Source organism: Helicoverpa armigera, chromosome 28 (assembly GCF_030705265.1).
Source record: "Helicoverpa armigera isolate CAAS_96S chromosome 28, ASM3070526v1, whole genome shotgun sequence".
Lineage (NCBI taxonomy): Eukaryota > Metazoa > Arthropoda > Insecta > Lepidoptera > Noctuidae > Helicoverpa > Helicoverpa armigera.
In genome coordinates, this window is record NC_087147.1 from 5,711,336 (window position 1) to 5,723,574 (window position 12,239).

A 12,239-nucleotide genomic window follows, 5' to 3' on the forward strand; every position below is an offset into this window, starting at 1 on the left:
TTACACCTCAAATAGTAGAACTAGTGGGAAAAAAAGTTCCCATTAGTTCTACGGTAGAACTAAGCAGTAGAACTAGTGGGAACAAACCAATATTAAAGGACTAGCTAGAGTTCTTCTCCTATCTACATTACTTACTATAGGTTTTACCTTATATGTATTATCTACTCTATTCATACTTACGTACTTAATATACATATCAAGCTACTGATATAATATACTAATAATATACATAGTCTATAAGGTCCTAGTGATTAATACCATAAATAATTTTGATCCAACAGACAAACTATATGCATAGTTTTGTTAGACATTGTTTATAAGTCATAAAAAATTAAAATGTACCGTTTAGAACAATACATAAATAAATAATAATATGAAGATAAAAATGCATTCCTTCCTGCCTCCTGTCCAATTCAATACAAAACTAATATATTTTTCCTATAATTTCTGAGTTTCTGAATATACAAAATTCCATTGATACTTCCTTGTACTTTGACAACAATAATAATTGAATACAGCGATACTTGCGTTATTAAATAGAACTGTGTATTTTCCGGTAGTAAGGTATTTATTCTTGCATTAATCAAACGTCGTATTAATTATCTTGGTTTTCCCTAAACAAGTCTCCTTCTCATAAAATAAACAATTAATTTCGAAGTACTTAATAACCTTTGGACAACATCTAGTCATATAACTTTGCCAGCCAATAACGCTGAAGCCATTCTACGCCTTCCAAACGTGCTGTTCATGCATTTTTTGGCTTTTTTTGGTTTTAAAATGTTTGTAGAGGTCCAGGGAAGGTTTAAACGATACGAAGTTCGCGGGGTCAGCTAGTATAGAATATTTATAATATAAATTAAAAAAATATAAATAAACGAATACAAATTTAATAAATAATAAATAAGTAAAATGTAAATAAATCTACACAGAAATAATACCTACTCAAATATCTAAATATAATAAGATTTTCTACATTTAATTCAATATTATTGTGTTCAAAAAGCGCTCTTCGTCCTCTCCTCTAAAAACTAACTTTGCTGTGCCCGACAGGGTCCATAATTGTTTCTTTTAATTTTACCCACCAGCCTGTACACATTATGGAATGCAATAAAGTTATTGAGTATTGAGTATTTTGACTATCCTGAAGTTACTACCCAACTTCAGAACGGCAAAAATATAAAACTAAACTAAAGACCCCTTCTACACTTGAAATGTCAAAACCTTCATTAGTTACACAATCCTTCAAAAACCAAAAGCATGTTGTATATAGCCACGTTCCGCCTGTCACTCTGCCTACCCTTTTTACTATATAAAGGGCGTGACGAAGTCCCCTTTTATTGTGTTTTAGCAAGCCAAGCAAGGGGATGTCAGTAGTTATGCCGTCTGTCAAGATTTCTGATATTGTCGCTTGGTATTCGACAATTTGCGAATTGCTCGAATTTTGTGAATGGACAGGAGGGTAAGTAATCCTAGATTATTAAAAAGAACAAAGTATTTTAGGCCCTTAGCCTTAACAAACAAAGCGTCTTTTCATAAGCGTATTGTTAGGTAACCTGCAGTATTGCAGAAATGACTCACAAATAAAATTCGGTGGTCGGCGACTTTGGTAATTCTCTGATATCTTGGTGAATCTGTCCCTAGTCATGACATTTATGCCCCTACTTTTGGGAGTAATAGTTTTCAGACAGGTATTTAGCAATTGACTATAAGGTATATAATAATAATACTATAAGTATACCATTTTTCTAAATTAATAGTTTTTATTTTTATTAAATGTCAATGCCATGATCATCAGAATGATCGCTGAGTAGGTACAATGAATCCAGCAACTGGATCAAACAGGAATCAAGCAACTGTTGTTCTTACCTGTTAAAGTTGTAAATGTCCTCAATATTGTTGAAGAGCTCACTGAGCTGCTCATCGGAGAAAGCCACCTCTCTTCGCCACACGTGCAGGTATCCCTGGAACAAGACAAGCTAATTGTTAGTACTTACATGGTACAAGCATCTGTCAGATGATGGACGGAACTCAAGGGTTTTGAGGACAGTGGTAAACCTTCAATAACTGGGCCCCGATTCTGCTCAATTAATAATGTGACAATTGGATAACAATGTAATCGCAATAGCAGTTCTTTTTATAAAATAAAATAATCCAGTAAATACAAGAATATAAGAAAGCCTGACTACGTGCAGACTTGCAGAGACCCTCATACTCGAGATCCATCAGTGGGTTCAGCGAACAATGCTCAATTTAACCGTACCCTACTTATGTGGCTGTGTTCTGTGGTTACTCTTATAACCACAATGTAACTACCTCATATTGATGTATGGTTCGACAAACCTTAGGGCAAAACCTTTGGCATAGACCTTTTTTCAATAAATAGACTATCTAACATCATCATCTCCCGGGCCTTTTCCCAACTACGTTGGAGTCATCTTCCAGTCTATGAGCTATCATACACTGAAATAATGTTTCCAATCGATCCAGTAGTTCCTGAGTTTAAGCAAACAAAGTCATCAGCTTAATAATGTTAGTGCCCAGTTCTATTTAAACTCAATCTTGGCTGCAAAATCAGCACTTTTCGAACGTCAAAACAAAAGACAGTTCCCAAAACGCTCATCCTTCACCATTTCCTATGTGCTTTTGCTGGGAAGAAGAAGTGGTGCAACAAATTCCCCAGCAACATAAAAATGAATGTGTGCATATGTACAAAAGTTTATAAGGTCTACTTAAAAGGTTTTAACACGATTCCAGTGTACAGGGGGCAGGACGATCGTATATCAGTAGCTCCGGCTAGAGAGAGTCAAATTAGAGCGAATTTCTAAAGCAAATTAGTGGAACTTGTGTCAAAGGCCCGGGACACACGGGTCACGCGCTACATAGTGGCTACAAAGCAGTTTTTATATCCTGGTTTTGTATTGTCTGTGGACAGTGTCATGTTTCTTAGAAAGTGTGGTATATGCGTGTCGTATGCACTGTATATCTTTTTATTTCAATTTTACTATTTTTATTAACTAGGTACAAAGTTATATACAGCAAAGCATCAAAACGATAACCTAAATGTGTGGTTACAGTAGCTAATAGTAGAGATAAATATTGGCAAGAAATTCCATAGAACTACAGAACGCGCAAACATTTTGAATACTTTTTATTTAGTCATGTTTAGTCATACCTTTCGAGCAATGATGCTTAATTTGAAATCTGTCAACATAATAATGCCCAGAACACCAATATGATAAACTTTTTTAAACGCCATTTGTGAGCGGGTGTTCAAGGCAGGTTACGCGAGTCATATTGGAACGTCTAGACTCTAGGAGGACATCATCAGCACTTTTTTACCCAATTAAGAAATAAGATTTCTGAGAATGGAAGGCGACCTAGAGGGAGACCAGGGAAACGCTGGAGAGAAGACTTGGACAGCTTCCTCTCGGACTGGCCACAAACAGCGATGGACAGAGAAAAATGGAAGGCAATGGGGGAAGCCTTTGCCCAGCAGTGGAACAGCCTATGCTGTAACCTATTTTATTAATAAAAAAAAGAGATAAGAGGAGATTTTTAAAAGTTTTTTTTTTTGCGTCAGTGTACCCCAGCCTTAATTCTAAGTAATCTGGCCGCGTGCTCCTGTGCACGGGCGGCGCTAGAAAGTTCTGATAACGTGATAAAGGTATCACGAAGCTCGCCTTATTGGGCACAGTTTTGTATATGGCAACATTACGATACTACACGCTTATCTGATCAGTGTTGCCTTTCAAAAGATTATGGTGACAGTAATTACTTAGGTGGTGGTTTTAATTTGTAGGTTTTTTTTATTGCGTAATATGTATAACCCAATTTTATTTCAATAATACACTAGATTAACAAGCTATAAGATGGCTGAGATTGCTAATTTGAACATCATCAACCCAATGCTGGGCAAAACGGTACTCTTTCGTATACATGGATACCAGTTGTCAAAACTTCTGGAATGTGACTACCCTTATCAACTGTCAATGGTGTAGTGAATTTACTGTATGCCGAAACGTTTCCCAGCTTCCAAGACACTGCGAAATTCTGTCTTCCGAAACACGTATGAATTTTTTATGACATAGAGTCTAGAGTCCTGAGAGCTGGTACTCAGCTGAATCCGGTTAGACTTGAAGCCGACCCCAACATAGTTGGGAAAAGGCTCGGGACATGATGATAGAGTCTAGAGTCATGGGTGACTGTCTATGACATAGACAGCATGTCTTCCCATCCACGGAACAACATTGCCAAGCTAATATATCTAATGTAAACCAATATTATAACAGTAGTATGATCTCGTCTGAAGCAATCCGTTTAGCCGACATATTCAAATTGCGTCCCCAATCTGTGTATTGCGAGCGAGTAATGAAATCGTTAAACAGTAGCTTTCAATACGACATGAATGAACAGTTATGGAACGATCTTGTTGAGAATAACAGCATTTTGTAATGTTTTGTGAAGTTAAATAGGCCAAATGTTATAATCTAGTAGTTTTTCGTGATTTACTTTCTGAATCCTTTGGATTTATTCAACTTTAGTCGCGATTAAAAAGTAAGGGACTTACACTATTGCTATCTAAAATACCAAAGTGCAATAGTGCGTAAGTGGATAGGCAGACAAACACTTATGCACCAAAACTACGAAAGCACTGTGGCTATATACTTTATGTTTACATATGAATTTTGAAAACTAGGAAAAGATAGTTGCTTTTTTTCTATGCTAATAAGTTGCTAGTCTACGTACACGAGTAACACCGCAAGAAAGAACTAGCTAGCTATCTTCATAATGCGCTACTCTACGAATGTAGAATGACAACTCTGTTGATTGTCATGCCTCGTTTGAACGGGCTAGCGGGATTGACAAGTCAATGTACAAGCTAGCGATAAGTCGAGTTTAATGTCTGCTAAGCTGTCTTCGTGGTCGATTGATTAAAGTATATTTAACGAGTTCAGAGCACGGATATACGAGACCAGATTGTCTTTAAGTAATATACTGATGTTTCGCCTCATATGTAAGTAGATAAAGTTAGTCAGCAAGCGAAACCTAAGCTGAAATCTAGTAAAATAAATATTTATCGGAAGATATTTAAGGGACTGCTTACATCCTTTGATTTGTGAATGAAATTGGAACGAATTCTTCAAAGTTAGTAAATAAAAAATATTCTAAATATAAGTAAAATCACTTCCTATTTATCAGATACAAAAAAAAACAAGCCAGTAAAAACATTACGAAACACGACTTCCTCGAAAAATCACAATCTACGAACCATGTGCCTCGTTTGTTAGTAAACAAACACTGGCGTGGGCCGCTGTCCAGTACAGTGCTGGCGCCAGTAACTCGCCTAATCGACCAAAGTCATTGTCACGGACGCGAGTAGATCGTGGGCATTCGTGGGCCGATAATGTTGTTATTATATTTCATCTTTCATCTTATACATTATTTATAGGACTATCTACTGGAAGTGGAGACTTTCTTCGTAATTTTAATTTGAATTTTGATTTGTACTTCCGTTTGCTGTTTTTGATGATTAAATTGTGTTTTTATAGGCTTGATAAGTTGAAAGTGTTTTGCCTAGTTTCCTTAATATACTTATTTTTGGCACTATTTTTTGCTTGAATCGGTATATAAAAATATTCAGTCAAAACTTACAAAAATCCAAAATTAGCTTAGAATATAAAAAGTGAATAACTAAAAATCTATCTGCATCAAACACTAATAAAATCGAGCACCTACTTACGTATTTACATAAATTAATATTTATTTTATTAGCCCTATCATCCAGTAACTCGCCCACTAGCTCCTATCTGAACGGGGCACAATACAAACAATGGTTTGCTCATAAGGCTGTGTCCACTGTAGCGTGGTACAACCAGAGACACCGGTTTGTTCCACATTGTCACTGCCATTGTCACTCATATGCGTATGCACATGGGCATCTACGCACTAGGTGAAATAAAAGCGTGGTTTCGATGAGCGTTTTTATTCAGACATTTCTTTAAATAATGAATGGATGGATTTTTGCAAATGTAGGTTTTTATGTTATTACATAGCAAAAACTTAACAGTAAAGGCCATATTTATCGTCCTTTTGTATTATGTTTACCACATGACATAACTTAGAGGACTATTGCCTCTGTGGAGGGTAGAAATATGGCCAAAAGCAACGTGTAAACTCATGTTTGGGCCAGATTTAGGAGCCTAGAGAATGGAGCTAAAACACGCATAAAATCGTCACGTCCCATATTTGTCATAGAGATACTCGTATAGACCTTTGCAGTTTTGTACTGTCTATTTGTTGTCTGAGTGAGAGACACGTCTTGAGAGAACGCACAAGTCACTGGCGCAATGTGGTAGCTATAGTAGATAATATCACAAAAACGACGCCGTTTCCACACCCAGTGCGTACCCTATGGGAAAACGAATCTTAAAGTGGCGTCGAGGTATTAATAGCGTCTGATTATGATACATCACGCACTCGATATGTTAATGAGCTTAGTTTTAATGTATGAGTAGTTGTCATATGCTTATTAAGCGCAAGCGCAGATTTTCACACGATGCCCTTGCGTGGGCTGTGGGGTTCATATGGTGATGCAGAAGTTATTAAAAAGGGAATGTAAAAATGTTTAGAGTTAGGTACATTGCGGTAAGTATATAAATATAAGGGACTAGCCGTTTTCACGCGGTTTCAAAATATTTTAATCGCGAAGAGTGTCGCTTTCCAACAGTGAAAGATTTTTTTACGTTGGTTCTGTAGTTTCGGACCAGGGTTCAAACTAACAAAACAATGTTTCCTCTTTATTATAGTAGCATTTACTTGTGAAATAACATTTAAATTGCATCAGTGTACAAATCAGTCTGTTAATTTGCACGACACTGCAGTTTCAAGGTAAAGTTTTAGATCACTATGGTTTAAAGTTTCGTGCATAATACTTACCTACCTTTAAGAGTCCCTACAGATAGCTGATTTAACTGTCGGCAAACTGTAAATCAACAGTCAGCTAAAGGATTAATTTGATTGTTACCGTCTGAGAATCTTAGAAGAACAGTAACAGAAATAGGTGTAGCTTATAAAATATCAATTCATTTTATAAAATCTTCTCTGTCAGAAATATCTTCACCATAGCCTTACATTTTATACTCGAAATCATAAAATACATTAAATACAATTCAACAACCTCTTCGATAACTTCCAGCACTTAACATTTTACTTCGGAACCTAATTACAAGTAATTATCTTTCTCCAGCACTATCGGACGCCATTTTGAAACGCTTGAAGATTTTCCAATAAACTTTACAAAGCTATAAATTTTCTAATTTCAAGCTGAAAGCTGAGAATTTAAGTACGTTTTAATACTTTGTAAATGGCAAGAATGTGTATGGTTATTTTGTTGCATTGAAACTTTTTAACGAGCGAAACTACCTCTAAATATGTGAAGCTTTGAATGTTTTAAGATATACAAAAGTGGAAGTTGGTAAAAAGGGATAGAAAAGAACCACGGTTATGTGTTACTAGCACGTAAAATTACTTTCTTGTCATAGCATACTTACAGCCAGAATTAGTATTAAAGCTCATGTATTCTTAAAAGAAAACCTTTCTATTTAATCTAATTTAAAACCTAATTGCTCAAAGAAAAACTTGCAAATCATACAAATAAATTAATCTAACCAAAAATTCTATTAAAATTAGCATAAGTAAACAAAATTAAGTCCAAAATTCTTCCAAATTCCATTAACCGTAAAACAGTCGACACTTGACACTAAGGCATAGAGCAGAACATTTTCACTACAATCTATTATAGACTTTGTCTACATACAAATAAGAACTAAAATTAGCTGACAAAACTTTCGCATGCAGTAGTTTCACTGCATTTTGTTTCACAATAGTGTTAATTGATTTTAGACTCTATTTCCATGAGAACAAAGTCGATAATAGTTTGACAGTAAAAATGCTCTGCGCTGCGTCTGCGCTCTCCGTTAGTGTACACACAACCGATATGAAATAACCGTACACACCCACCTTAGCTATTAAATAGGGAATTGCGTTTTTACGATAGCCGGTAGATACGGAAATAAAAATATTTTGATTGCTCAGCCCACGTGCGATAGTGTGGTAATGAAATGCAGAAGTTAAAGTCAATAGTTTTATCCAAAACTAGCTTCTGCCAGCGGTTTCACCCGCATCCCGTGGGAACTACTTCCCGTACCGGCATAAAAAGTAGCCTAAAGCCTTCCTCGATAAATGGGCTATCTAACACTGAAAGAAATTATCAAATCGGACCAGTAGTTCCTGAGATTAGCGCCGCGTTCAAACAAACAAACAGCTCTTCAGCTTTATAATATTAGTATAGATACACTTAAATTGAGGCGCCTATGAAAGGTTTAGTTAGTGTTATATTTGACCTAGCTTCGATCGATACATTGATATGGGTGCGTGGAGTAGTTTCCTCTGCACGTGGGTGAAACCGCTGGCGGAAGCTAGCGTCTCACGTCTTCTTAATAGGCCCAAGTCAAATGTGACACTAATTAAGTCTTTCATAGGCGCTTCAATTTAGGTCTATTTTGGATAAAACTATTGACTACTGGCTACTTCGTTTACTGTTATATGTATAGCAGCATTCTTATATAAATAAGCTATCTAACACTGACAAGATTTTTCAAACGGAGCCAGTAGAGCCTGAAAATAGCTCGTTTAAGCAAGCAAGCAAACAAACAAACAAGATTTTTAATTTTAGTATAGATTTATTTCGTCTATAGTGTATACTTAAACTTCTGTGTTTACATTACTATTGACGGCTCTTAACTCCATGCTTTATCATGTACAACTGGGTTTATAGTCATTTTGATATCGTATCGAGCTCCGATTGAGTTTGATTGTTGAAGTATTTTATTTATTGCTCACTAGCGGCCCGCCCTGACTGCGCCTGCATACAAATGTATGTCTAAACTGAACTCATGAATGACTAGGTAACTATTGGTGAAAACTGCGTGAAAATATATGTAACTGATTTTGTTTTATCTTGTTAAACTAATATAATAAAGAGTATTTCTTTTGTTGATACCTAATGGCTCCAAAACGATTGAACCAATTTAAAAAAACGCCTAAGGCGCCTAAGTCCGTCATTGTTCAAACTTGTGCATAAAGAATTATATAGAAAAGCTACACTTCTCGAATAACATAGGCTATATTTAATCCTGATACGGGAAGAATTTCTCTCGGAACACGGGTGAAACCGCGGCAAAACAGCTAGTAATGTATAAAAGAACCCATGATTCCTCACATTTTTAAACGCAATAAATCTTCACGTTATTCAATAAGTAAGCAGTAAAAGTCAGTTAAATTAAAAGTAAACATTATCGGACAAATCTAGCAGATAATTCATTATTCACCTTAAAATCTTAAATTACTAATTTAAATAATCACATTAAAATATGCAAGATCGATAAAATGATATCCCAACACTATGCGAGATAAACTTCCGGTGTCTAAGCTCGTACATATGTTCGTTGCACAGCCCTAGGCGATCCGACACTATGACGGAGTAGGTATACAGAAGGCCCGTTTTAACAAATAATAATTGAAAATTCCATGATAATGAAATTATATGTATCGTAAAAAAATTACACTAAATAAAGTTAAATAAGATTGTGTTCAAAAATCTCCTATATTTATATCATCATTTGCAAGTTGGCTTGATGTTGGATTACGATTTAAATTATGAATGATATCTATTGAGGTTTAGGAAAATGTTACTCAAATGTTTAAGAAAGTACAGATTTAAAAAATAATTTGAATATCTTAAGCTCTTGTGAACCTACTACCTCAACTATGTATTTCAATGAGCTCCGTGAAAGGGAAAATGGTTTCAACCTTTCTATCATTTGATTTTATTTTCACCAAGAAAAAAACTGAAAATTGGCTTTTTAGAATGAAAAAAACAACAATAAAAATCTCTTACGAACCTACTGCCTCCATTTTATACGACAATGTGCTTGCGCATCTTCCCCGCACGGGCGACTCGCCGTAAGCCACGAGCGCGCGTCAAACCCACGTGCGGAGAGTGCACGCCCTGTTCATATTACTCGATATACCACTGTCAACGACGCACTGAGGTGAGGTGTAGCGATTTAAATCTGTAGTAGGGTCATTTCGCCTGTTGGCGACCATTTAGTGCAGTTGGCAAGTTTGACGGCGATAATAAAAATGCTCCAGCACTCATTTCCATGTCAAATTTGTGTAATGTATTCCTTATATACTCTATTTTAAGATTAACTTTCAGTTGTATTAGAAATATCTTACGTTTTCTATTTAAATCGATAAACCTCAGAATTAGGCGTTTTACCCAGTTTGCGTCCACAAAATCCAATTCGCGTCCACCCATGGTCCAGTTCGCGTCCAGCGGCTTTGAAAAGGAATATAGGGGTGAAATTGTTAAGAATTAATAAAGAAAGATTGTATTTGAACAATTTCTTTATTTAACAATAAACTTAATTATTAAAAATCAACATTATCATCATTTAAAATTCACTTTAAAAAAATAAAATAATTCTTCTCAACATTGGTTTAAGTAACTTAAAATTAGGCAATTAATTTTGCAACTTGAAGAATAAACAGTAATCAGTTCTGTTAATTTTACTCTAAAATCACAGGGAATGCTTAAGATCCGCCTTGATTATACTAAGTTTTTGGCCATATATATTTTTTTTTATTAGCCTATGCTGTCCCACTGCTGGGCAAAGGCCTCCCCCATAGCCTTCCATTTTTCTCTGTCCATCGCTATTTGTGGCCAGTCCGAGAGGAAGCTGTCCAAGTCTTCTCTCCAGCGTTTTCTTAGTCTCCCTCTCGGTCACCTTCCATCCTCAGGGATCCAGTGTGTGGTGATGTTGGCCCACTTGTCCGGGTGCATTCGACTTCAACTTTGCAGACTTATTGCCAACATCGACTATGCCCGGATCTTGGACCGGATAATGGTGTTGCGTATCCGGTCACTAAGCCGTATGCTGAGCAGGCTACGGTCCATGCTCCTTTGGCATACTTTTAGCCTGGACTTTTGAGATTCGGTCAAAGACCAAGTCTGAGCGCCGTAGGTTAGGATGGGCAGAATACACATGTCGACTAGTTTCCGCTTCAGACATAAAGGGAGTTCTCCCTTCATGGACCAGTAGCTCTTCCAGGCGTTTTCGATCCGTAGATCGATTTCCTTTCATATTAAATTAACAAAACAATTTAATAATTTTGTGTAAACATACAACTAAAAGAATTGTTGAGTCAATAAATTATCAGACAAGGTAGCATATTCTTTGCATATTTTTTATCGATTTATTCTTCTCTCGAATAACATTTAACGCTTTATTTAAATCTTCTTCTGTGTATGTTGTCTTTTCCTTCTTTTTTCCTGTATCGGAAGAACTTATTTTAAATGAAATTACTTATATCAGTTGATAATTTAATTATAACCACGTATATATCTTAATAAAAAAATGTACTGTTTAATATATTAATATTAAACAGTATGTTTTAATTATTTTTTATAAGCAAGTATTTAACGAAAACAGTGGACGCAATTTGGTTTATTATTATAGAGGATAGTTTTAGTTCGCGTCCATTGTGGACGCAAAGTGGAAGTTTCATAAAATTCGATGTAGTAATTCGCGTCCACCTTATTTTACTCGTTAAATATAAAAAAACATTACCAAATTCATAATAAACATTATACTTTTATTCATCATTAAACTGTAGAAATAGCTATCCTAAAATTCACATAAAACAATATAAAACTTACCATCAAACACGCCGCTGCACACTAATTTTTATCTAAAATTCTGCGTGTTTTCGCTTTCTTGTTGAAGAGCCTAGACTAATTATTTTTTCTAAAAGGATTGGTTGGACGTACAGAACGTTTGTCTATCTGTGCGTGCCTCTTATACATTAACGTATTAGCGGTAACGACTTTTCGTTTGATTAGTGTGTTAATTGACTTGTTTTCGAGGATTTTTAAAAGGAGTTCGGCAAAATGGACGCGAACTGGGCTATGGACGCGAACAGGCGAAATGACCCTATATCTATACTATAACATTATAAAGCTGAAGAGTTTGTTAGTTTGTTCGACCGCGTTAATCTTAAGAATAACTGGACGATTTGAAAAATTATTTGTTAGATAGCTCAATTATCGCTTAGGCTACTTTGTATGCCGATTCAATGAATAAGTAGCTTCAACGGGACGCGGGAGAAACACTCGC

At 35.7% G+C, this 12,239-nt stretch overlaps 1 protein-coding gene across 2 annotated transcripts in view; it reads right to left on the reverse strand.

Moving 5' to 3' along the window:
* LOC110371445 (uncharacterized) overlaps nt 1–12,239 on the reverse strand; it is a 103,337-nt gene that overhangs the window by 15,256 nt on the left and 75,842 nt on the right. For both annotated transcript variants that reach the window (XM_064042278.1, XM_064042279.1), the window contains exon 4: nt 1,867–1,961. In XM_064042278.1, the coding sequence (XP_063898348.1) occupies nt 1,867–1,961 (95 nt within the window). The remainder of the gene's footprint in view (nt 1–1,866; nt 1,962–12,239) is intronic.